At 32.2% G+C, this 26,214-nt stretch overlaps 1 protein-coding gene across 50 annotated transcripts in view; it reads right to left on the bottom strand.

Moving 5' to 3' along the window:
* The window catches only part of LOC145252565 (rho GTPase-activating protein 190-like), a 793,870-nt gene that overhangs the window by 44,559 nt on the left and 723,097 nt on the right, over window positions 1-26,214 (bottom strand). For 15 of the 50 annotated variants that reach the window (XM_080112148.1, XM_080112145.1, XM_080112151.1 and 12 more), the window contains 2 exons: window positions 13,650-13,700; window positions 67-237 (listed from right to left, as the gene is read on the bottom strand). The exons of 7 other annotated variants lie outside the window; for them this stretch is intronic. In XM_080112148.1, the coding sequence (XP_079968274.1) occupies window positions 67-237; window positions 13,650-13,700 (222 nt within the window). Of the gene's footprint in view, window positions 1-66; window positions 238-13,649; window positions 13,701-25,739; window positions 25,935-26,214 lie in introns of all 50 variants that reach the window. 28 more of the 50 variants (XM_080112152.1, XM_080112143.1, XM_080112137.1 and 25 more) reach the window with 4 other exon arrangements.

The raw sequence follows: 26,214 nt of genomic DNA on the forward strand, positions 1-26,214 counted from the left end.
CTTTTGAGTGATTGTATGCATGATTGTATGCGCGCATGTGTGTTAGAAAGGTGTTTGAGTACTTACTGGGAGGTGAGCCTACGTTATCACTGTCAGACAGCGGTGGACTAATGGTGCAAGTGCTGCTCTCCATGGTGGGAGAGGAACGACATTTCTTTTTAAACGAACGGGGTTTTCTTCTAAGGAGGAGCTCATCACCTGTGCCTTCGCTGCCTTCTGAAGGCGACTGGCTGCGAACTGGTGGGGAAGAAGAAGACGAAAAAAAGAGATATATGTGTAAGACTTACCTGGAGTGACGACTGATTCTACGACATGCACACGCGCATTACAAAGATATGCATGTAGTTAGATCAGAGATGATTTCGTACTGGTGTATGCATGAGAGGATGGGGGGGGTAGATGAAAATGCAAATTATGTGCATGTACGCATGTGTTTTAGTGAGCGTCACATACAGGTATGCAGACGATGAATTACAAACGGATCAAGACAAAAGGGGTTTTACAAAAAGAACACAGATGATGCGGACAGATCATGGCTTGATACGTATAAAGGACCGACAAGAGTAATAAAATGATGGCCGTGTATCATTCATCCATCCATCCAACCATCTCCTTTAGCTTTAAAACTTTTGTTATTTCATTAAAAAAAAAAAAAAAAAAAAAAAAAAAAGGCCACTTTTTTGTTGTCAATTTTAGAAGAGTTTGAGTCAGGGCAAAGGGAGACGATGGAGAAATTTAGAGAACTCTTGGTAAAGTTTTCAGAATATTAAAACAATTACATCAAGAGAAAGCATTAATTACCTGAATATTTATTGAATTAATTTTTTTTTTTTTTTTTGAAAACAAACAGTTTTCATAATAAATTAAAATCACCAACAACTTTCAGATAGTAATTGTTTGTATTTTTGAGATGAGGTGTTTTCATTGATTGAGATTGTCGGACTGACTTCCTCATCTTGGTTGTTATCGTCACAATGTTTCGGCCGTTTTACCCTCCGGCCTTCATCAGGTGTTTTTTATCGTAATAATAATAAAGGGTTGGGTTCGAGACTCCTAACAAACGGTTCCCCAATTCGATACAAAACACCTGATGAAGGCCGGAGGGCAAAACGGCCGAAACGTTGTGACGATAACAACCAAGATGAGGAAGTCAGTCCGACAATCTCAATCAATGAACTTTCAGATAAATTAAGATTTATAATAACTTGAAACAATCACTAGTGGATAAGAATATTTTCTTTTTTTGTCAAATTTCTTTTTCAAAAAAAAAGCTTCAATATCTGATTCCATTGTGTTATTGGTGTTACAGGATTTCCTTTGCCTCAAGAAACAGTTGATAGACTGGCTTAGGTACATAACCCCCCCCCCCCAAAAAAAAAACCCACACATTTTTCCACTAGTGATCATTTCCAGTTATTTATAAATCTTAATTTATCGGAAAACTGTTCTTTTAATTTATTTTGAAATTTTAATTCATTAGAAAACTGTTCCACAAAAGTATTGTAAATTTCTCCGTTGTCTCCCTTTCCCCTGACTCGAACTCTTTCAAAAATGAAAACCAAAGAAATTCAAAATGCAGAAGTGCTAAAATAATATTTTTCTGATTATCACAAAATTACAATACAAATCATGATCTGACAGTCACTTTGTTGCTGTCAGACTGCTGTTCTGTTCAGTCCTAGGTTTACTCTCCCAGGCCTTACCTTCTCTGAGAAGACATTGCTACCAGAAAAAGCTGACAGGGCTGCTGAGGCATTTTTGTAAGCCAGAGTGTACTTATCCTAATGCACTGGCTTTTCAAAACCATGCCTGATCGTGTGTCTAACCTCTTGCAGAGGATGTTAATAATATATTTTTTTGATTATTGATGAAATACCAAATTTTCAAGGTAACCACCCCCCCCCAAAAAAAAAAAAAAAATTTTTGAAAAATATAACCTGCTCAATTTTTTAGCAGGGAGTTCAGTTTTCTATATCAGTTTAACCTAAAATGGTTCCACTATCTGACTTTTGATTGATCTTGAAACAGAACTATTTTGCTTTACTAATGTTCAGATGGATTCAGCATTATATTGCAAACAGGATATATTCTAGACAAGAAGTTTAGAGGGGAGAGGATCGATCCTGCCTGGAATTAAGCTGGAAGTTTGTGATGAGAGGAAGTGATTCAAATTAAGTGAAAATAACGTCAGACGTACAATTGAGAGAATGGTGGTTGCCAATTTCCAGAACTCTCACTGGAGAATTTGTATGAGAAAAGAGGACATGCTAAAATGTTAATTATGCTTGCACTTTAAATGGACGATCAACTTTGGCTTATGTGTACAAATTATTCACTTTCTAAAAGATCCTCTGTTGAAATACTACAATAAAATGTGCTCTGACAAACTTGCTGAACTTATTCACCTTCAACATTGTAAATACACTCAACCAACCTGGCAACCAGCAAAATCTCATCTCTTCACTGTAGAGGTCTCCTCAGATGTCAGGAAGGTTTTTACGTGAATACTTTCTTTACTCAAACTGATTACCTTTGGAATTATCTCCCCGTTTAATGTTTCTCCTGATTGTATCGGCATTCAGAAATTTAAATGTAATGTGAACAAACATCTTGCTGCACAACTCACTTAGGATGACCCTATAAATTTGGTTCCTAATTTTCAGTAGTCCATTACGTCTCGGTAGAAATGTGCCGTTTGGCATAAATATAAGTTATAAAAAAAAAAAAAATACAAAAAAGTTTATTTAATAATTATATAAGAAGTACAACACAGCCTTTGCGACAGCTAGTGGAGGATATCAACACACACACACACTACTCCAGCAAGAAAAGGTATCATTTTGAGTTTATTGAAGCACTGATCTGATATAATTTAATAATATCTACCAGTTATGACCGGGGGTCGCATTTATCATTAATTTGCCAGACTTTTATGCGCTGTTTCGACCGCCACATAAAAAAAGCGAATGCTGGGGCGGGGGGAAACAGAAACTGGCTTGCAGCGCCAAACTTAGTTTGACCGTAATAAGGTCAAACATCATGTGACTTAACTTTCTCGCACCTGTCAATTTCACTTTATAAACGTTAAATTAAGACCCTTTTCACTTCCTCTCCCCTCGTGGCTGAGATGGTTAGGTGTGTGGGGTTTTTTCCCTTTCGTTTCCACCTTCGCGTCAAGGGTTCGGGGTTCAATCCTACCTTCCTACTAAAACTTTTTTTTTCTTTTACCCGGCCAACATTTTTTTTGTTTAACACTCACACCTCCAAACATCCCGGGCAACGCCCCCCCCCCCGCTAGTTCAGTTTAAAAGAAAAAGATTTAAAAAATAATATATGACTCATGTCATTAGTGGACATTTTGTTTGCAAAATATACAACAGCTTGTAAAATGATTGAACTTTTGAAATGTAATGAAAAGCATTTAAAAATACAAACAAATGATCCAGACAGGTTGAAAAGTAACTTTTATTGACTAGGGTAACATTTAGTTGTTATATATTCGTTTTTTTGTTTTTCTTCTTTTGACTGAGAGTTGACTACAATTAAACATATTCAATTTTTCTTGTTTCAAAATTAAACAACAAAAGAATTAGGTGGCGGAGGGTAGTGTTGTGTGTATGCATCGGCCAATCAACCATACCAAAAAGTTCAAAAACAGAGTAAGAAGAGATGGGGGATGAAAACTCGTGGAACAAAATGGAAAAAAAAAAAAAAAAAAAAAAAAAAATCAAAAAGATACGAAACAAAAAAGATGTTACAGGTTTAAAACTTTTTCTCGACAGTACAAGAAAATAGAGAAAGGAAAAATATCACAGAATATAAACGAAAAATGAAAGCATTGACTGAAAACAAAATCTTTCAAAGATCAAGTTTTTTTTTTTTTTAATTTCTTTTTAATAAGAAGAAACAGAAAACTTTGCACATACGCTCAAAATCAAATGATGACTGAATGGAGTTTAACAATAATGATGGAATGTAAATCAGTAAAACTGATATATGCAGAAATTCATACTCCCAGATTATGTTATGAATTGAAAATTTTAAATATACATATATATATATAAATACACATATAAATACACATACATATACACACACACATAATTATATTAATTCATGTATACGCATATAAGATGATATAATATATTATGTATAGGTGTTCAGTATTTACTTCAACAATACTTTAAAGTAAAGTATGAATATATTTATGGCAATTGAAGCAAAAATGCCTAATATATATTTCCATACTTACACACACACACACACACACACATATATATGAGCTAACATGGAAAAGAGGTGGACCGAACATTTTGCCTTACTGTTGCAAGGGCTTTTTCAAGAATGTCTTTTGCTCTTTTTTAGCACTCTTGAAAAATCCCATGCAATAGCTGGGTGAAACATTGAGTTTCAGGTCTTCTCTTTTTCCATTCTAGCTCATACCATCAGATTTTTTTTTTTCATATATATCTCAAATACATACACACACATATATATAAACTGATGCATTCAATGTTAACAATTTAAAAAAAAAAAAAATACTTGAATGGACCAATATCGATAGAAGAAAATGAAATGTTTTATTTTTAAAAGCATACATACAAAAGCACAATTAGACAAAGGATTAAGGTTAACCAAATAAATTGGCAAAGAATGCCATGAATAAGAACAAATATTTACAAAAAACTGCAACAACAAATGAATAAAAAGGTTAATTTAAAATCCAGTGTAATTTAAAAACAAAAATACAGGAAAATCTTTATGATGTATGTACCAGTCATGGAACGAAGATTTCACATTCCAAAAAAATTGATGAAGTAGTTTTTAATTAAGATAATCAAATTCTACAATCAAGCTAAAAGGGACTGTTTTACATCATAAAAAAAAAATAAATACTAATCAAGGGCAGATAAGTCCACAATAATTCAAACTTGCAAGACCAGACTTGTAACGCTATAGATCTCACGTTAATTGCTTTGAATCGTTAAATTATTTTATTTATTAAAATAAAAATACTTGATCAATTTATGTGATTTTTGGAATAGAACATTTCCATTTCATTACGGGTATGTACATCAAAAAATGTTCCCTTTATTTTTAATTTTTTTTTTTAATTAGGTTGAATTCTAAATAAGAATTGAATGAAAAGCCAAGAAAAAGAAAACCAAATCCCCACCCCTTTCTACCAATAATTGAAGCAAAACAAAAAAAATAAAGTTTACAACAAGAAGCAGCGTCTATAGATTTTTTTTATATAACAAACGGCAATATTTGCAGAAATGAAATAAACCAGAAAACAGGAAGCAAAGATGCAAAGAAACATTTAAAAAGACAAAAAAAAAAAAAAAACACTGAGATTTAAAACGTAATTAAAAGCAAAAAAAAAAACAAAAACTCATTTGCTTGGATTACAAGATAAAGTTCAAAGTTTATGAAAAAAAATATATATGAAACTGAAATTAATCAAGACCACGATCACCAACAGACAAAATGCAAAACTGATTGATACAAGTTTTATAACAAAATATTCCCCCAAACAAAAAACAAAATTTTTATAACATTTTTTTTTAAACAAAACGCAAACAAAATAAACAAAACCAAAAAAAATATTTAAATAAACGTTAATAGCATCCCAGAATTTTAAAATGTATCTAAAAACAGGTTATAGCCTGTAAAATTGTCTCCTTTACAAAAATCTTGAAATACAAAATCTTTACGAAGTTCTTAAAAAAAAAAAAATCATATCTCTGAAAAAAGAAAAATAATCCCATACAAAATGCTATACTAACAAGGCTACCTGGCATGCCCGAGTCAAAAGTGTAACTTACTTTGTGACGTAAACCCATAAATGGATTACGTAATTGATTGAAAATTGAAAAATTTAATTTCGGGCCAACGAGAAATGTACCATTTTTTTTTTTGTTATTTTTTTGTTATTTTATTATTTTACCAAAGGCAAATGAACAGTTTCAAAGAGAGAGAAAAAGACAGTGGGAGAAGGAGAGAGAGGTGAGAAAAGCCTTTTGACACGCAAGCTAGCGAGATGACCGGATCATTTGACCAGAAACCCGTCGGCCAGTGTGGGTTGCTAGGCAACGAAGAATAAAAGAAAGAAAGGGGCTAAGAAACGTACTGAGAAGAGGAAGAGAGAGAGAGAGAGCGAAAAAAAAAAGAGGAAGAAAGACCTTTTAGTACAGGACGGAGACTTTTGGCCGGCGCACCACGGCGTGCGCACGTGGAAAATTTTCCACCACGTCATCCAGAAACAGATGAACGAAGATGTGGATACCCCACCTTCACCAACAGCGAAAGAAACGAAGTAATGCCTGGGAGGAACTCCATATCAACGGCGAGAGAAAAGAAATAATGCTTGGGAGAACAAGCTGGCATTGTCGGAATACTGGGTGTTAATGTCACGAACACAGGAGACGGGATATTCCGAGAATAACCCAAAACATTGGATGGATACGATAAAGGAACACCGTGTGTGCTGTGAACTATTGCCCGAAGTGAATAAAATGAAGGTTAAAGTCCACTTTAAAAGTTAAAAGAAAAACAAAAGAGAAAAGAAATATAAAAAAAAAAACGTGAGTTACCTCTCTCATATATTTAAGTCAATGAGTTCATATTGCCATTGTTTCGTTTGGACTGATACATTTTTTGTTTTGATATATTTCTCGTTGGCATCTTCAAATAGTATATAAAGATACCCCTCCCCATCTTTATAATTTGTTCTTTTTTTATTTTCACTTAATTGCATTATTCCTCCCCTACCATAGTTAGTTCATTGTTTTATAATAAAATTTAATTTCGTGAATATTATCAATGCGCCTTCGTGTGAATGCCTTCAAAAATTACCCAAGGATGATATCGTGACAATAAGAAGACATTATAGACTAGATGTTAGACCTGCTCTTCATAGAGCACAATTAATTCCTATAGTAAAGAAGTATCTTAATAGTCAAAATAAAAACGTTATGACAGGAGTAGATAGCTTCATAGAATCTCCCACATTCGAAGGATTACATAGTTTAAAGAAAGATGACATTATATTAATTGGAAAACATTATGACTTAGGTGTCGCACCCAGTATGAGGAAGACGCAATTGGAAAGAATAGTAACAATATACTTAGTGGAAAATAAAGTATTTGATGAAGCCATGTTAAAATTAGTACCGTCTGCGGAAGAAAAGATTCATACAGAGACTGAAAAGACTAATATTAAAATAAATCAAGCTACGAGTATCAAAGAAATAAGCGAGATGATAGACGAACATATTTGTGCAATCGCCATGTTTGCAAATAGTTCTACAAACTTTCCACCCCAATTAGTTTCTCCCAACCCAGTTAAATTAAGGACAAGAGTACTATTTTAACGTCACCTAAAAGTCAGGAATCCCACGAATGGAATACTGAGCCTAACGTAGATGCAAAGATGAGTGAAATGGATATGGAAGTTTATCCAGGCATAGTTACCGAAATGAAGAATGACAATAGTTCGAATAAATTAAATAATAGCGAGGAAGGAATAAATAAAATAAACTACAGAGACAATGATATTAGTGGGAATAATTTGAAAGAAAAAGCTAAAAACGACAGTAAGGAGAAATTAGACGATAAAGGTGATAAGGACCACGATAATACATCAAAATACAAAGACAGTTATAAGATAGATGATACTGATTATGAGGACGGCGGTAGTAAAAGAATATCTGAGTGGGAGAAATTCATTAAGGAAGCCAGTGAGACTAAACTTTCCTGTGTTGGAAAGAAGGCTGGTGAAGTCCACGTGAATGACGATAATGTTGACGGTGAAGGCGACAGTAATGATTACGATGATGATGAGTTTAACAAAGACGGTGATAATCACGAAGACAAGATGAGAAACGAAGATGTGGTATACAACGATAGTGAGGATGATGGGGAAGAGAATAATGACGGCAACTGTACGTGATATTAATAAAGATATACCAAGCGACGAAAATGATGAAGACGGTGACAGTTATAAGAATAAAGCTAAGTGAGATAATTTACGTCTATATAATAATTGGTATAAAGGCCATTCGTCAGGTAAATACTTGGAGGCACTCCCAGCCAAGTTAGCGTTTTGTAAGGCGGTGGAAACCACGAGGATGGTGATAATTGCCTGGGCCACTTGTCCTAAATTTTATGAAAAAGCCCGACATATTACGCTTTTTCATTTTTTCTGGTGGGATGATATGACATGATCTTTAAATTGGACTATGTATTTAAATCAAAATTTAAATACTTAATTTTAGGCTGACGAGATATATCGTTTTTGTTTTTCATATTTCGTCACCGAGATAAAATAAAACAGGATTCCCACAAGATAGGCTAGTGCAGTAGTTGTTTTGGAACTGAGCAAGTGTCTACTAATGTACCCTCCTCACACCTTTAAAACTTGCAGAGACTTTACCGGCTGGAGATTTCGTCAAGTCTATTTTTAGACTGGATTGTGAAGCAGAGAGGAAGGAGGGAGACCGGAAGAGTTATGTCTTCCCTTTTTTTAACTGGACACTAGCGGAAGTCGCTCTTTTCGGTTTGGGTCGCCGACCTGTTAAGAGGTCTCTCTCCTTGAGGAGAGGGGGGCGAATTTTTCCCCTCATGCGAAAAGGATATGGATATATGAGACGCGGACGACGCGACCATCTCCAGTCATGCGAGAGAATGCGATGAATTTACTTCCTCACGAAAGAGACGATGGCTTTTTCCCATCATGCGAAAGAGATATGGATTTGCCGAACGCATGATGTGATATCTTATCCCTTATGAAAGCGACAGATATGTAACATGCGAGCAAGAAAAGAAAACACGTGAGATGGCTATGTAAACTTTTTCCACACCGAAGGAAATATCTTGGATTAATTGCGTCGTCGTCGAGTTGTGAACCACCCCAGCAAAACAAAAAGAAACACAAAAAAAAAGGGAAAACAAAAGAAACTTGTAAGCGCAAAGACTTTGATTACTCCCCTCCCCCCCAAAAAAGGACTTTCACTCATTTCCATACGCGTAGATATACTCCAGATTCCATAACTTTTAATACATTTCTTTTCTTTCGTTAAACTCTTCTTTTTTTTCTTAAATAAATCTATTTTTGTATCATTTGGAAAAGTATTTGTTATTTCGTTATTTTCTCGCATTTTTTATTGTGTTCGTCCTTGCGTTTCCATCCACTTGCTTTATTATTTTATTTTTGCTGTGTCACATATGCGATAAAGAGAAAATACTTGCGTTTTTGCTTTCCTGTAAATTCCCTTGTACCTTTTACTTGTTACAAAGATAAAGTTTTCATTCTTCTCGGAAATTTCTTATCATACCCCTATGTTTATTTGTTGTTTAAATTCCCACCTTTTATCGCACGTGTAACAACTTCTATTAAAATTTCCCCCTTCCCCTGTTTCCTCCTGCTCTCTTTGCCCTTCCCCTTTTTTACCTTTTCCGCTCCCTCCTCCCCTTTTTCCTCTATTTCGTCTTTCCTCTTCTGCCCAGCCCATTCCTCATTTAACTGGAAATATACATAGGCAACCCTCTCTTTTCTATAGATTTCTCAAGAAATGAGTATTTTCTTTCCAAATTAGTGCATAAAATGGTAAAAACCGACCCAGAGAATGAATATTCTTTTTTCTAAATTGTAGATATTCATCCAGAATCAAGAATTTACCAATTTTGTGGATGTTTGTTTTATAGTTTTTTTTGTTTTTTTTTTACATTTTTAGTTGGCCATGCATATAACTGTTTATACAATAAATTTGACCCATAGGTGACTGCATTTCTAAAAAATATTTTTTAAATTTCATAGAAAATTGATATTTACCCTTTTTAACCCAATGAAAACGTTCATCACTTTGTCTCCCAAGGAAGAGTACGTAGTTGACTCTAGAAACCAAGCTTAAAAATTTTGTGGCAGAATTTATAAACGAGAGTTTTCAAATAAACTATAGCTACTCCTATGTGCTGCAGAATATAAGGTTATGGATATTTTCATGTTTTCTAGTCGTGATAAAATTAAATGTTCAATGAGCCTAGCAGCATCCTTCATTAAGTCGTTAATTTCTACGTTGCATTCAATGGTTTTGTCTCAATTATAATCTGATGAATGAAAAATCAATTCAGAGAATTTTACCAGATTAAATAATTGCCGTTCTTTTTTTTTTTTTGTCCCCCCCCCCAAGATTTCAAGAGTAAGGTAATTATAAAAAAAAAGTCTATAGTAAAAAAAAAAAACAAAAACAAAAAAAAAAAAATTAAAAAAAATAACCCACAAATCAAAAAGTAACAATGAAAATGCAACCCTTATCCTCAAATGGCCTTTAGGCCTTGATAAACAATGACTCGTTAGTACAAAAATAAATAAAATAAACAAATCAAGGGCGGAACGTAAATAAAAAAAAAATTTTTTTTTTTAAATTCTGAACTCAGAAAAATAAAATAAAATAAGGATTTACGGTAAAACAATAAAAATAAAACAAATGAGGGTTAAGTAAAAATATACGCGCAAACAAATTTTCAAAATATGCATATCTCATACAAATACGGATTATGCCAAGATAGACAAAAAAGTTTAAACACGGTTAAAAAATATGAAGAAAAAACAAAGGAAGCAAAACAAGATTTTGTTTTTATTACGAGGACTATTTGGACTATTATTCTCATCTCGGATGTTATTCTCACAACGTTTCGACCAATATAACCTATTTATTCAGACGCATTTTTTCCAACTCAGGAACCTTTACGCTATACTCGGCACAGTGGATAAAAGTGTTAAGTTACAATCAGTTCTAAGTAACTATTATGGAAGTTGAAGGTTCACTCCTCACTACCGCGATATTAACTAAGAATAGAATAAAAATTACTTTCTACCTCATCATGGATGACAAAACTAGAACAAACTAACCCCGTGGATTAAATGAAGGGTTCAGTTCAAAATTCTGTATAGATTCCCAAGCTTAAAGATTCTTGAGTTGAACTAGATCCACCTGAAGATGGTCAGGTTACATCGGCTGTAATGTTGTGAGAATAACTATGATGAAAAAAAATAGTCTGAATAATACAAACAATAAAAGCGTTTACCCCCCCCCCACCAGTATCTAATTATGCTTGCAGCTGAAAAGAATGTATTTAGCACAACACATCCAAATGCAAGCAAAACAGGTCTTCAAGTTGACTTGGTCTCCGTCGATTTTTTTTTCATTAAAAAACAAAAAGTTAAAAATTAATATAAATATACTTAATTTTTACCGTTTTAGTCGTGATAAAATTAAATGTTTAATGAGCCTATCAGCTTCCTTCATTAAGTCGTTAATTTCTGGGAACAGAAAATCATTATGTTCATCCAAAATGTTTGTTTTATATCTACATAAGCAACAAGGTTAGTGCATTCATTTAAAATAATTGCTTTAAAAGTTTGGTTCTATTTGTACCAATGAAACCCAATTATGTAACCTGTTCATGGCATATGATGCTAGGATGTTATGACCCATAAAAACAAACAAAAAAAAACAAACAAACAATAGCCTTCTAATTATAAGGACTGTCTACAAGACAGTTATCCCCCAGGTGGCGGTGATCATGTGAGTGTGTGTTGAGGAAAGTCTCAAAATAAAGACAAAACGTTGATGAACACACAACTCAGTCTGTTCTTTTTTATTTCTCTATTTCGTCGCAATACCATTTTCATTATACTCATAATATATATATATATATATATATATATATATCTCAGTATATAGTCAATAAACGAACCTTTTTGGATGAACGTAATGAATTTCTGTTCCCAGTGACGAATAAATCAGTAAAAATCAAGAGTATTTATAACTCTAGTATTGCACCATTGAACCATTTAAAAGGAACTTTGTGTTATTAATATTAACATTTTTTATTTTTTTTTTGTAAAACAATTATAAATCGTTTGGGATTTTACAATGGGAAACACTGTTATAAAACCAAGTTATTTTGAAAATGTTTTGTTTATTTAGGAAGATGCAGAATTTGTAAGTTGGATATAATGCCATGCTAAATCTGTCCTTTTCAACTGCTCGGATAATTGAGGTGTTGAAAATACACTTGGTTGAAATAAATAAATAAACGACAAACGAAAAAAGACAAAACAAAATAAATATTAAATCCAAACTCCAAACAATAAGAAAGAGGTGGCTAGGGGATGGGCAGGTAACCGAATAAACGAAAAACAAGGAATTACAAAATGATGGTAGAATGCTAAAGACGAAGACATTTCATAATCAAGGAAGATGCCAAAACAGTTCACATCAGAATCGCACATCCACACACACACAAAAATAAATAAATGACGATTAAAAAAAACATCTGCAGCAAATAGAACTTAAAAAAAAAATATTCATGATTAATTTTTTTTTTTTTTTGCATTCCTTTAATGCATGCATTTTTGTCAAATTTTGAAAAAAAATATGAGCAATTTTACAGATTTAAAAGACATAGTTCTATTCAGAATGTAAATATGTTGAAACAATCACTAACAATGATATACATGGCCAAATCTTTCTTATCCAAACAACATGGTGGTTCATGCACCACTTTCCCAACTAAAATTGTAATTCTTTGGCAAGATATTACTGTTAGTCTTTGCCTTCTCGCAACCACCCATGGTATATAAAAATTAAAAATGGATAAGTTTAACTTACTTTTGATCTAAGTCAAATCTATAAGTCTATTTGGATGACAGTTGAAATCCAACTGATCTCCATGTATATAAAGTTAGGTATGTTTATATATTTATGCCTACAGGATTCAGTCTACAAGAGGGTAAAAGAAGCCCTTTGTGAAAATTTAAATCCATTCAATATCTTTGAAATTTTAACAATGGTTATTAGACATCAATCAAGAAATCTTCCTCAAATTTCAGTTTCTTTGGAGTATTTTATAAAGTTTTTAGAAGGGCATAATATAAAAATACCCCTCCCACACACACACACACACACACACACACACCTAATTAAGAGATTTAAATAGATTTGAATTTAATTTGATCCATACTCATTAGATACCAGTTAAACAAGATTCCTTGAATTTCAATTTCTTATTAAGACCTCTTAAGCTTAAGCCTTAAGTTTTAGACATTTTCTAGAATTAAAATCAGATAATGGATTTTGATCAAAATTAGAATAGGGATTCTAGATACAAGGTTTAGGATGATTACATATTAATTTTAATCATTATAAGATGACATACAAATGGTGAATTAATTTTGCTCATCCTAAGACTGGTGTTTTTCTAGTAGTTTATATAGCAGATAAATAGACACTTGGTTTTATCTTTACATATATCAGAGTTAGTGACTGTTTCGGCATTGAATTTATATTAAAAACAGGATTTTCTCCCTTTACAAACTGTTAAAAGAATCAATATTTTTGTTTTTCAATTTGAAAAGAAAAAAAATTAGTCAAAAGAATTTTTTTTTTTTTTTTTTTGGCTAAACTCATTTGTATAAGATATGTAAAAAAGACAAAAACAAAAAAATAAAGACATACTTTGGCTTTGTTAAATAGAAATGAGGAGGGGCAGCAGGTAAGTTAAGAGACCACCATCAACAACAAGTTTTAAATTCCACATGGCAACAGAAAACGAACAAAGAAGAGCAAATCCATAGTTACCTGGTACCCATACTAAGTCTGGCAGGCCATAATGTTTGTGTTTCTGCTTGTCTGCCCCATCGAATAAGATAAGGATAAGAATCAGTTTTGAAGATGAAAGATGAGGAAGAGAAGGGGATCAATAATAATATTGATAACAAAACAGCATCCACTTAAGAGCTCTGGATGCTGCTGATGATGATGATGATGATCAGAAATATGATCCACGAGAATGATCAAATCAGAATATTAAAAAATATTGAATATTATCGTAACATGTTTCTGAATTATTTTTTAGACGAGAACTGAGCATTCATATTATTTGGAGTCTTCAAACTTTTCTTATCTTGAGTGCTATTTCTACAACCAGTTGATTATGCAACCTCTGATCTTCTTCAGGAGTTATCTTACTCATGGCATAATGGATAAAGTACTTGGTGAAATTCAGTTGTAAGTTACACTCTTCTAGAGGTTGCAGGTTCAACTCTCAGTTCGGGCGACACTAAATATGCAATTAGGAATTACTTAGGACATCTGCCCAGTCATGGCTGACAGAACAAGAGCATGCTACCTCCGTTAGATTAAATAAAAAGTTCCGTTTAAAATTTTGTGTAGATCCCCCCCCTCCCCACCGAGTTCAATAAAAAGATTCCCAAGTTTAACAAGGTACACCTGAAGAATGTCAGATATTACATTGACTGAAACATGAAAGTGAGACTTAAGATGAGAAGACTAGTTTGAAGCGTCCAAATAAGAATATTGTAGGAGTTTGTATTTGCTTGAAGAAGAGTCAGAGTCATTAGCCAACATCTTTCTGCAGTCAACATTTCTAAAATTCCAGAATGAAGATTTTTTTTTTCCCCCCATCAACTCTACACAATTGGTTTAATGTCAACACTTTTTAGCTAGTGTCGTTGTCGATGTGAAATCACAAATCCCATAAAAAGATAGACATACTGAAGTGTTGAACAACAATTGTAAGAAACACTTGTCTTATGAGCAAGACAAGAGGATAAAAATTACTACCGGAACAGTAGCAGAAACTCGGCACGAAGCAAGTGAACCACAGAAGATGCGTTTTGAAAGAAACAGCTTACCTTATAAGCTTATATATGATGTTTATCAGCTGTTTTCACTTGTGTAGTAATCAATTTCGGATAAAGTTAATGTCGGTTGTCAATAGAGAAAATGCGCCTTCATCATCATTTTTTTTTACTTCTATAGAATGGTGTTCATCGTTTTTTTTTATGGTGGAGGGGAGTATTTCATTGCATTTCTTAGTTTATTCACTTTTAGACTTGCATATAATCATGTTTTTTTTTTGGAGGAGGGGGTGTATTTCATCTTACAGATAATATCGGGTCATCAGGAGAGAATACGCACTGTTTTGGGGCCTTCCTCTCATAAGCTGTGCTGATTACACATTTTTCCACATGATAAAATAAGAGTCAACAATTTATGCCTTGGATACAAATGGTGGAAACAAACTGTTGCAGGAATTTTCAACTAACAATTTCATATTGAAACACTAACTACTCATACACCCTTCTCCTACTCTGCTAGGTATGTATTTAGACTTCTTATTCCCATCACGACATCCAACATATAAAGATTGACTTATTTTATCATGTTTATTCTTGATAAAATTCCGAGTTTGGGTAAAATATTTAATCTAATTATGACTTTTTTTTTTTTGTTTTTTAACCATTTTGGCTTTAAAACTTATCGAATCGAAAGTGTTCTTCTTTCCCCTTTTCAAATGATGCAAAGAAAAACCGATCTAATAAATTGAAGACGAAAATGGCAAACAAAACAAGATTCCATTTAATGATCAGTTTATCATCGAATCTGTTATTTTCAAGAAGAAAGCCTTGTTTTCAGTGTTCTCACCACGCATGAAACAAGATACAAAATCTCACACCAATAGCACCGTCTCTAGTAAAAACTAAATATCTCCAAAGGGAGAGAATTCTTGACTAATACATGCTTCGATATACACACCACATATTTTTCTGCAAAGTCCACATTGTTTTTCTCTCAATCATCAAACATTTGATGACAGAGCTCTGTTCAAATGTGGAGCACTGTATCATTGCTCGAAATTTTAAATAATCCCTCAACCCTGACTAAAAAAATATTTATACAAGTTTAAAGTAAAATTGGCTATAATCCAATTCAATTTATAGAAAAAAATTATCAAGAAAAAAAATATTTCAAAAGAAATTCAACTATTTTATTGAATGAGCTTTCTCTCTCTCTCTCTCTCTCTCTCTTCTTTAAAGATAGCATGTTAATAGGGATAGATACACAAGTATTTACTCATTTTTTTAAAAATGAGTATCTCCCTATTTTTTCTTATAAATTGCTTCTCTCGATTGAGTAGAGCTTTATTTATCCAGACAGGTTGGCTTTCTCTCTGAAAAAAATCTATTTTTTCAACTTATATATATATGTGTGTGTGTGTGTGTGGGCAACATTTTTTTTATGCATAATTCATTAAATTGAACAGACATATTTAATCTATTAATTTTACATTGGATCCTTTCCATTTTTCACATTGTAGTCTTTACTTCAGGTGGGAACTGGCTGATGAAATAATCATAATTTTGTTATGTCCAAGAAAACTTTCAAATCCTTCTGGATTCATCTTCAGGAATTAATTAAACTGGTTGGATTTTTACGATTTATATTTATGGATGCTTAATTTTCATTGGTTAATAAATTGTTTTTTTTTTTTATTTGTTTTTTACTAATACTTTTGAAGTGCTAATAAAAAAAAAAGAATTTATTAACCAATGTAAATTAAAGATCTATAAATATAAATAGTAAAAATCCCTGAAGATGAATCCAGAAGGATTTGAAAGTACTTGGACAAATCAAAGTTATGGTTATTACATCAGCCAGTTCGCACCTGAAGTAAAGACTACAATATGAAAAATGGAAAGAATATAACGTAAAATAAATCGACTAAAAACGTCTATTCAATTTAACGAATCATGAATATATGTGTGTGTGTGTGTGTGTGTGTGTGTGTGTGTGTGTGTGTGTGAAACAAAAAACACCTGTAAACATTCAAATGATATACTTCCAATCATATTGAATATTAACGGTTTTTTTCTAATATGAACATTTTAAATATTAATAAATTCTGGAACAATTTTTTTCCTTATTTTAAAATTAAGCTTTCAATGAAAATTATATGCAATTAAGTAAGAATCAATAAAATTTTTAATACACAGGCGCCTACATGGATCACACAGCATAGATTTATCATTTCAATTTCTACTGATAATTTTTACAATAATAAATCTCAAATTGCTTTGGGCTTAAATACTTTTTTTTTTCTTTTAATAAAATTTATAAAAAAATTATTAATTTGTTAAAAGTTGTTAGACAAACAAACATAACAAATTATAATTTTTTAAAAAATGATACAAAATATGAGACCAAAATTAGTATTTATAAAAGAAAGTGTCCAAAGACAAATTCAAAACATTCTTTGAGGATTGAGAAAAAAAGACAGGCCTATAACATGCTAACCAATAGACATAAGAGAACGACAACCAATTATTGAATTCAAATGAAAGGGGCATATATATATATATATATATATATATATATATATTGAAAGTGTAGCTACCAACCGTTTTTTCTTTTTTGTAAATTGAATTTTTTAAAAACATATCTAAAAAAAATTTTTTATGCTTATTACAAGATTTTTTTTCAGTTTGTTTCTCTTCAGATATTTTTGAAAATTTGTAGAAAAATAGCAGATTCAGCTCTCCCACCAAAGGTCTGGTGAACATGCATTGTGTGTTATCGTATACATAGTTCCCCCACTTTCTTTCTCTAGAAAGGCCCGAATCCATTTTTGTTTTTTTTTCTCCACAAATTTCCAAAACTAAAATAATATCTGAAGAGAGACAAACTCAAAAATTTTGTAAAAAGCATAAAAAAAACTGTTGGTGGCTCTTTAAATGTACGCTTTTCTCTTGTTGGGACCACATTATCTTTATATATATATATATATATATATATATGAAAGAGAGAGAATGATAAGAGGGGAAGACTGCATCACATTAACAGTTAAGAATCAGAGCAGTCATATTAGTAGAAACAGGAGTAGTAGAGCAGCCAAATCGGGTAAGTAAATGTCTTTTAAATAAAAGACCAAGGAAAAGACATTTAAAAATCATGCCCAGAAAACGACCAGGAGTAAACAGTTTGGTGGAAAAAAAAAAAAAAAAAAAATGAAAATGGGGGGGAAGAGCATGAGAGTTAATTTCTTTGAATTAAAACAAAACTTAAAGTAAAAAAAAAAAAAAAAAAAAAAAAAAAAAATTACAATAGTAATTACTGATAACATAAATTATTTTAAAGGAAATATTATTGGGAATTTAAGTCAAAAACTATTTAGTTTATATGTACATAACCGGGGCAGAAAATTTTTAAGGCCATTAAAAATTAGATGTGACTTAATTGGTTAAGTTCTTAATTCCTTTCCTCAGATTCAAAAATAACTGAACATGAATGCAAACCATCACACTATTTACGGTTCAGTAAACTGGCTTAAAATAAATCGTTTTTGATTAATTTCTCAACAGTATTTCTTCTTTAAAATAATTTATGTTGGCATTAGTTACGATTACCGAAAGTATTTTCTGGTTAATGGAGAGCATTTTGAAAACAGGAGACAAATATTCATTATTTTATTTAAATATTATTAAATTACTGCAGACAGTAATGTAGAGTATATATATATATATATATATATATTAGACACAATCATAGCGTCCTGAAAAATGACGGAGATGTGTGTGTGTATATATATATATATATACATACACACACACATCTCCGTCATCTTTCAGGACGCTATGATTGTGTCTAATGAGTGTGTGTGTGTGTATATATATATATATATATATATATATATATATACACATACACACACATATATTAAGAATTCATACATGTATGTGTCTGCGTGTGTATATATATACAGTCCTGGTCAAAATCATAAGACCACTTAAGAAAGTAAGCGTTTACACATAATATCGAATTTTTAATCAAACAAATGGTTGAAACCATTGCCAAAAGGGAAAATATGATGGAAAAAAAAGAAATCTGCTTCATTCGAAACTTAACCTTGATCTAATAATTATTTTTTTAAAAACAAACATTTTCACCTGGTCAAAATGATAAGACCACTTTAATAAAATCGGCTAGTTTTGAAAAAATGAATACGAAAAGCTTTCTATGTTACTAAAAGCAACTTGTTAGTGGATAAAAAACATCTTACTAAATTATAAATGGCAAAAGGGAAACCATTATCAGAGTTTGAGAGAGGAAGGATCTTTGAGCTTAATAGGGGTGGACTCTCCCATAGATCCATTGCAAACGAAGTGAATCGTAGTAAAACGGTCGTCACAAATTTTTTTAAGAAATCCAGATCAATATGGGCACAAAAAGAGTCCAGGTCGGCCAAAAAAAATAACCCCATCACTGGATCGCCATATCAGAAGAAGTTTAAAAAAAACTCCAGTATGAGCTCAAGTCGATTGAAAAGCCAAACAGCAGCAGAATGTAGTCCTAAAACCAGCAGAAGGCATCTGAAAATGAAGGGTTTCAATCATTTAAAGTGACTGCAGAAACCACGTCTTATTGTACAGCACAAAACTAACCGACTTAAATATGCCGCCAAATACCAGACTTGGGATGAAGAGAAGTGGGAAAATGTAGTTTTCTCCGATGAGAAAAAATTTAATCTAGATGGTCCAGATGGATTTCAACACTATTGGCATGATAAAGATTTGCCCAAAGAGACTTTTCCAACTCGGCATAGTGAATGATCTGGAATGCTTTCTCGTCAGCTGGGACCCTAAAGTTGCAAGTAGTGAAAGGCTGGCAAACATCATTGAAGTACATTTCAATGCTTGAAAATGCTTCTATCAGGACTGAAGTTCCACGTCTGTGTAGAAGAAATTAGATTTTCCAGCAAGACAACGCTGCAATACACACTTCTCGACAAGCACGAGACTACTTTTCTTCAAATAATATAGAATTGTTAAATCATCCAGCATGTTCTCCGGACCTCAATCCCATTGAAAATCTTTGGGGATGGATGGCAAGAGAAGTGTTCAAGGATGGAACCCAGTATGATTCGATAAAGGAACTTTCTGATTCAGTTTTCAGTACCTGGGATAAAATTCCTTTGCAATTGATAAAAAACTTAGTCACAAGCATGCCGAAGATAATTTTTGAAGTAATTCGTAATAATGGAGGCTATACTAAATACTGAGGCCCTTTTCAGTAATTTATAATTGCCTTTTGTTAGATAAATTATCAGTGGTCATATCATTTTGACCAGGTGTAAATGTTTGTTTTTTAAAAAATAATTATTAGATCAGGGTGAAGGTTTCGAATGAAGCAGATTTCATTTTTTTCCATCATATTTTCCCTTTTGGCAATGGTTTCAACCATTTGTTTGATTAAAAATTCGATAATATGCGTAAACGCTTACTTTCTTAAGTGGTCTTATGATTTTGACCAGGACTGTACATATATACACATTAAAAATTCATATATGTTTGTGTGTGTGTGTATATATATATATATATATATATATATATATATAAAGAATTCCGCTTTGCAATATAAGCGTTGTTGCCTGAAGACGTCTCTAGTTACTGAAAACTAGAAGACCAAAACATGCTCATGACTGTGTAGCAACAAATTACTGCTTACCAAAAGACAAATTGAAAATACACAGGTTTATTTGTAGATTTATCATCTTGTGGCACAGAAATTAAGATATAAACGATGAACCTACTCATGATGTTGCAATGAAAAACTAAAATTTCAAGTATTTCAAAATCTGTTTTCACATAAAAATATTTTCTTTTACCTAAAATTAATAATTTTATCTATGATTACATTATCCTTCATCTTATAAATAAAGTAAAGCCAGTTGGTTTCTCTTTTTTTTTTATTACTATCTTACATTCTACAACAGCAACATTTAATTCTGTTTCGATCTCATTATCTAATTTTAAGAGGCAAATACAACAGAGCTCTCTGGGTTTGAATCGAGACGTATCATCAAATTTTTGGTGACTGACAAGTGCTAATCATCAGAATTGATAGAAAAATGTGGACCGATGTGTACAATGAAAGCACATTTTTAATTATTAAAAGAAAAAAATTTGCAAATGAAGTAATTTGATAAAACAAACAAACATGTCTTCGACCTTCTAGGTTAATCTATCTTTTGCCAGGGAAATGTATGGTCTCATACTACAGCAAGAATAGTTTGGTTGGAAATGGATGCTGCAGCCTCCTTACAGTTGAGGATTGCCCCTACTCCTACTTTCCTTTTCACTTATTTGCCCCCCCCCCAATGAAGAAGTTTTGCATTGAGCAAAGTTTTAAAGGGATGATGAAAGGAAATAGATGGCTAAAAGCTCAGTCCAAAAAATTTTAAGCTGAAGAAATACAAAAGTTCGTTTTTTTTTTTTTTCTTTGATACAAGAATGATACAGAATGAAGATTGTTCTAGAAAAAAAACAAAAAAAAAACAACAACATTTGTTTGTTTTACAATTTCCAACAAAACAAAAAAGTAGGGGAAGAAAACATAACAAATAAATGTTACCATAAAAGTTACTTTTCTACTAAGCTGGATCAATTTTGCATTTTTGTGTGTTTTAAAGTATTTTACAGGTTTCTTTATTTTCCATCATTTTTCTCCTTTCAATTAAGTAGAAAAAAAATAAATTTGGTCTATTTTATTTAAGGAGAAAATGACAAAAACAAAACATTATACAGCCTTCAGAAAATATTGTGAACCCAATTCTGACATTTTTGTCTTTTCAATCTTACATGATGTACTTTTTTTTTTTTACTTTTTTTTTTTTTTTTTTTTTTACACAGTGATCACCACTTATCAAGGCCCAGAAGCCACTCAGGGATAAGGGTTACTGCAAGTACATTACGTTAGTGTGGAGATTACCTTTAATGTACTTGGCTGAACTTTTTAATTGAAATAAAGCTGTAAAATACTTTAAAGCAACAAAATTGATTGAAATGGGTCACAAAGTAACTTTTATTGACTATGGTAACATTCATTCGTTTTTCACCCCCTTTTTTCTTTTGTTAGTAGAGGACTATTTTTCATTTATGCGGGGGGGGGGGGGTAAGAATTGTAAAACAAACCCACATTTTCCTTGAGTGAAATGTGATTTCAACTGCAAATTTTACAGTTATTTATTAAACACCCCCTTTTAACTTTCAGTTAGTATAATTTTATTTATTTATTTATTTTTTACACGATCGTCACCACTTATCAAGGCCCGGAAGCCACTCAGGGATAAGGGTTATTGCAAGTACAGTACGTTAGTGTGGAGATTTAATAAAGTGTCTATCTAAGGGGACGGTTCATCAGGAATTTGTTTACGTTGGACTTGAAGACATCCAGGTTGTATAAATACTTATATATAACTGATCTTAATATTATAACAAATGCATCTTACATATAAAAACACTGATTAAACATTTTGAAACCTCTGAAGTTAAATTAACTAAGTTAAAAATGATAATCATGTCTTGGGTGATCAAAAGCCAATGCACACAAAAATATGGAATTAGTAAGATTTATACATCAACCATAACACAAATAGAAAATAAACCACACAGGTAAGTGGAACTAACAAAATCTTTTTGGTGTTTCATTGTTATTAGAGCAGAAATCGAAAATCAAAATATTTCACTGAAAATCAATGGTATCTACTTGATTATCATGTCGAAATTAGTAAAATATCCAACAATTACACAAAAACCGATAAAGTAGAAAGTTAATTATTAACAAAAATAGTTTTCAAAGTTATAGATACAGCATGAATTCATGGGAAGTAACTGTGGTATAACAAGTAATGGCATCTCACTGAATCACGCAATCTTCAAAGTATATGTTTTATGTAATAATCAGGGCTATGACAACAGCATATTCTTTTCATTGTTTTTACTCTCAAGTATATATCCGACACAATCAACTGGAGATCACATCACTCGACATCAAAAACATATAAGATATAAATGGATATATACCTGAGACTCAAAACAAGGAAAAGAATATGCTGTTGTCATAGCGCTAATAATAATGCAGTAATATTTAACTAATTGCGACATGACAAGTAGATAACACTGACTTTTAGTGAAAATTCATTTTTGCGGCTTTCATTCTAATAACGAAGAATCGCCATTTTTTTTTCTTCCAGCAGATGACAAATCTTTTTTAAAGATTATTTTATGTTAAGCATTTTTATTTTTATAACTTAATATTTCAATAAAGAACCTAATTATAAAAATAATCGATCTAATTTATATTTTGTTCTTATACAAGAAAAAAAAATTTTTTTTTTAGTTTAATGAATTTAAAAAATCCACATAATTATCGAATTCTTAAAATTCATTGTTTTAAATTGCACTTTTCTTAAATTAATAATTATCACAAATGCATATTTTAAAAAAGATTTTTAAATACTTGTTAATTCTTTCACAATACTTGAATATTAATAATTTTTCTCTAAAATCTCTGTAACTATTACAAACTGTATTTTTCTCGATACTGAACCAATTATCAAAAATAGCCTTCTATAATTCTTATAATTAATATTAAAGTCACTTTTTGTGATTATTATTGATTAAAGATAAATGTATATTTTTATGATATTTTGGGCTTCCTTTCAATTTCACAAAGAATCGATAATGCAGCAAGGGTTGCACAATCTCTATCCACACTTCTCACAAACTGACATTGCTCGACTTCAGTAACAAGAAGTCAAAGATAACAGAAAAAAAAAAAAAAAAATATCAGAATGTCAGTTTGTAGTTTTCCTTCTCCTAGATTAGTTTCACAATCAAGACCTGAAGGCTGGAGGCAGAATATTTTTTCGAAAATTATTAGTGGAAGTGATTCAGTACTCCAGACAGAACTTGAACCTGTCTCATTGAACCAACAGTCCATGCCCATAACCACTACACCATTTCACTTCTAACTTTTTTTCATAATCTATTACTAAAAATGCTGTAGTTCTTTTTTTTTTTGTTTTTTTTTTTACTAGGGAATATCAAGGCTCAAAAGTCACTCAAGTGTTAGATGGCCAGTGTGACAACACCGTGATTATCAGTAATGATGTAACTCAAGTAGTGATTGCTTATTTAAGAGGACGGCTCATCAGGAACTTGTTCAGAGTAGAATTGAAAACGGCTATGTTATAGTCAGCTAGAAAGCAGCTCCGCGGTATTGTGCTCCACAGACAGGTAGTTCTAGGAAAGAAACTTTGATCATGGAATTTACATTTAGTTTTGAGCAGAGATAAAAAAAAAATAAGGGAAATCATTAGCAGTTGTTGTAACTAGACAAGTGTCTGTTGCGAATGTTTTAGGGGGGGGGGGGTATAGGTAGATAGCACAATTGAGCACTTGATAGATTTGTGTTCCAACCAATCTCCGTGGAGACAAGTGGAGCGACAGATCCTTCCATGTGTGACTTCCTTAACAGCTTTGGTTCGTTAATGATGCCGCATATCAGGGAACCATCATAAATTGAGTTTGCTTAACGAGTGCCTTTCCATAATGACTATTCATGGAAACACTTGAAGCCTAATGTCATATGAAGCCAGCAGGACATCCAATGAAACTGATATTTGCATATTGGTTTTGAAAACACATTATATTAATTAACTATTATTATTACTATTATTTTTTATTTATTTATTTTTTTTTTTTACAAAGGAGTCCCCATTTATCAAAGCCGAAGGCCACTCAAGGATAAGGGTTAATGAACCAAAGGTGGTAGTGTAGTAATCAGCAATGGTGTAAATTGGGTAGAATTTGATTATTTATGGGGACGGCTCAACAAGAACTTGTTTACATTGGACTTGAAGGCTACAATATTGTAGTCAGCTGGAAAGTAGGCCAGCAGATCAGTGTTCCACAGGCAAGCAGTTCTAGGAAAGCAGCTTTGTTCATGGAATCAGCATTTAGATTTAGGCACAGATAGAAAGTGGGGGGGGGATTATTGATAGTGGTTGTAGCTAATTGAGAGCTTTTTTTTGTGAAAGTCTGGCAAGAGGAAGGGGTATGGATTGGAGCTCAGACTTGCTGATTTAATAATACTTTTATAATCATATTTAAAAACTTTATAAAGATTAATGTTTTATGATTAATTTATTATTAAATGTTTTCTATGCTAGCTACGGAATACGCACAAATATGGTTGAGTGTCCTCTGAGTTCTTGTCCATTCACAAATGTTGTCTGACTTTTCTTTTGGTTTACCTTGTATTATGTTTTCCATGCATATTTTGTCCTACACTGAAACACCTAATGTGACCAAACAATCTCAAGACTTTACATTTGATGATAGAAGATACTGACAGGATGCCAGCGAGTTTTTGCACCTCTGTGATAATGTGAGCAGATAGTTTATGATCTTTAATGAAGCACATGATGTAGCTTTGGAAAGTTTCTACTTTAACATAATTTTATAGTCCAGTTGAGATGTTCAAGTTCATAAAAGGACTATGTATTATAGAGTTTCACTTTGATCTTGTATGATATGCGTTCAGAATTTATTTCTTATGACGACAGCCCAACCCCAACCGAAGTAAATACTAAACATTAATAATGTCATATCATTTTGAGTGAATAACATTTCTTCTGTGAATATTAATCGATTTAAAAAAAAAAAAACATTTTTTTTTTTTTGAAATGCGTGGTCTGATGAAAAAAAATATTTTTAATAAAAAAAAAAATTAAACATTAAAGGCAGATTAGAAAAAGGAAAAAAAAGAGAGAAAGAAAAATGAAGCATCGATAAAAGACAAAATCGATTTTGAAATAATTGCATTGACAATTTAAAAAAAAAAAAAAAAAGAAACTTTTTTTTCTTTTCTTTTTTGGTATTCTTTCCTTCCTTTTGTCTTATGCATTTTCCGTCTCTCTGGAGTCCAATATTCAGACATGCATAGAAAAGTTAGGCAGGAGGTAGCAAGCAATGTAGCGAGAGGCAGAGCCAAGGATGGAGTTGGGGGATTTATTTGTGGACTCACCTCGCTGGAAATAGTACCCAGGCATAGTCAAGTGCCTCTCATCAGGTTCTAAGGTCATGTAGATATCATCATATCTTTGGGTGTGGTGAATTTTGTACGGGGTGGGGTGACGACTCACTCTATAGCCAAAGCTAGACATTCTATCACGTTCTAAAGAGCTGAATTCAGAGTCTTCAGAATCAGTGGTGCCAAAGACTTTCCAAATGGAAGAAGAAGAAAAAAAGAGAGACAAAATAAGGATTGCTTTTTTTTTTTTGCAGACAAGCCAGTGGGAGTTATCTTCCCCTGAATTTGCCCGGTGGATGAACAGTTACATACTGGACAATAGCATGCCTGGACATTTGCATCAAATTATTACAGGTATGCAATTATTCAGGAACGCATTTGTCTAAGAATGCAATTGTCCGTGTGACAAATGTCCAGATTACAGATTGTTCTAGAACCAATTTGCCAAAAATGATGACATAAGATGAGT

This window comes from Euprymna scolopes, chromosome 29 (assembly GCF_053919585.1).
Source record: "Euprymna scolopes isolate OS-2025 chromosome 29, ASM5391958v1, whole genome shotgun sequence".
NCBI lineage: Eukaryota > Metazoa > Mollusca > Cephalopoda > Sepiida > Sepiolidae > Euprymna > Euprymna scolopes.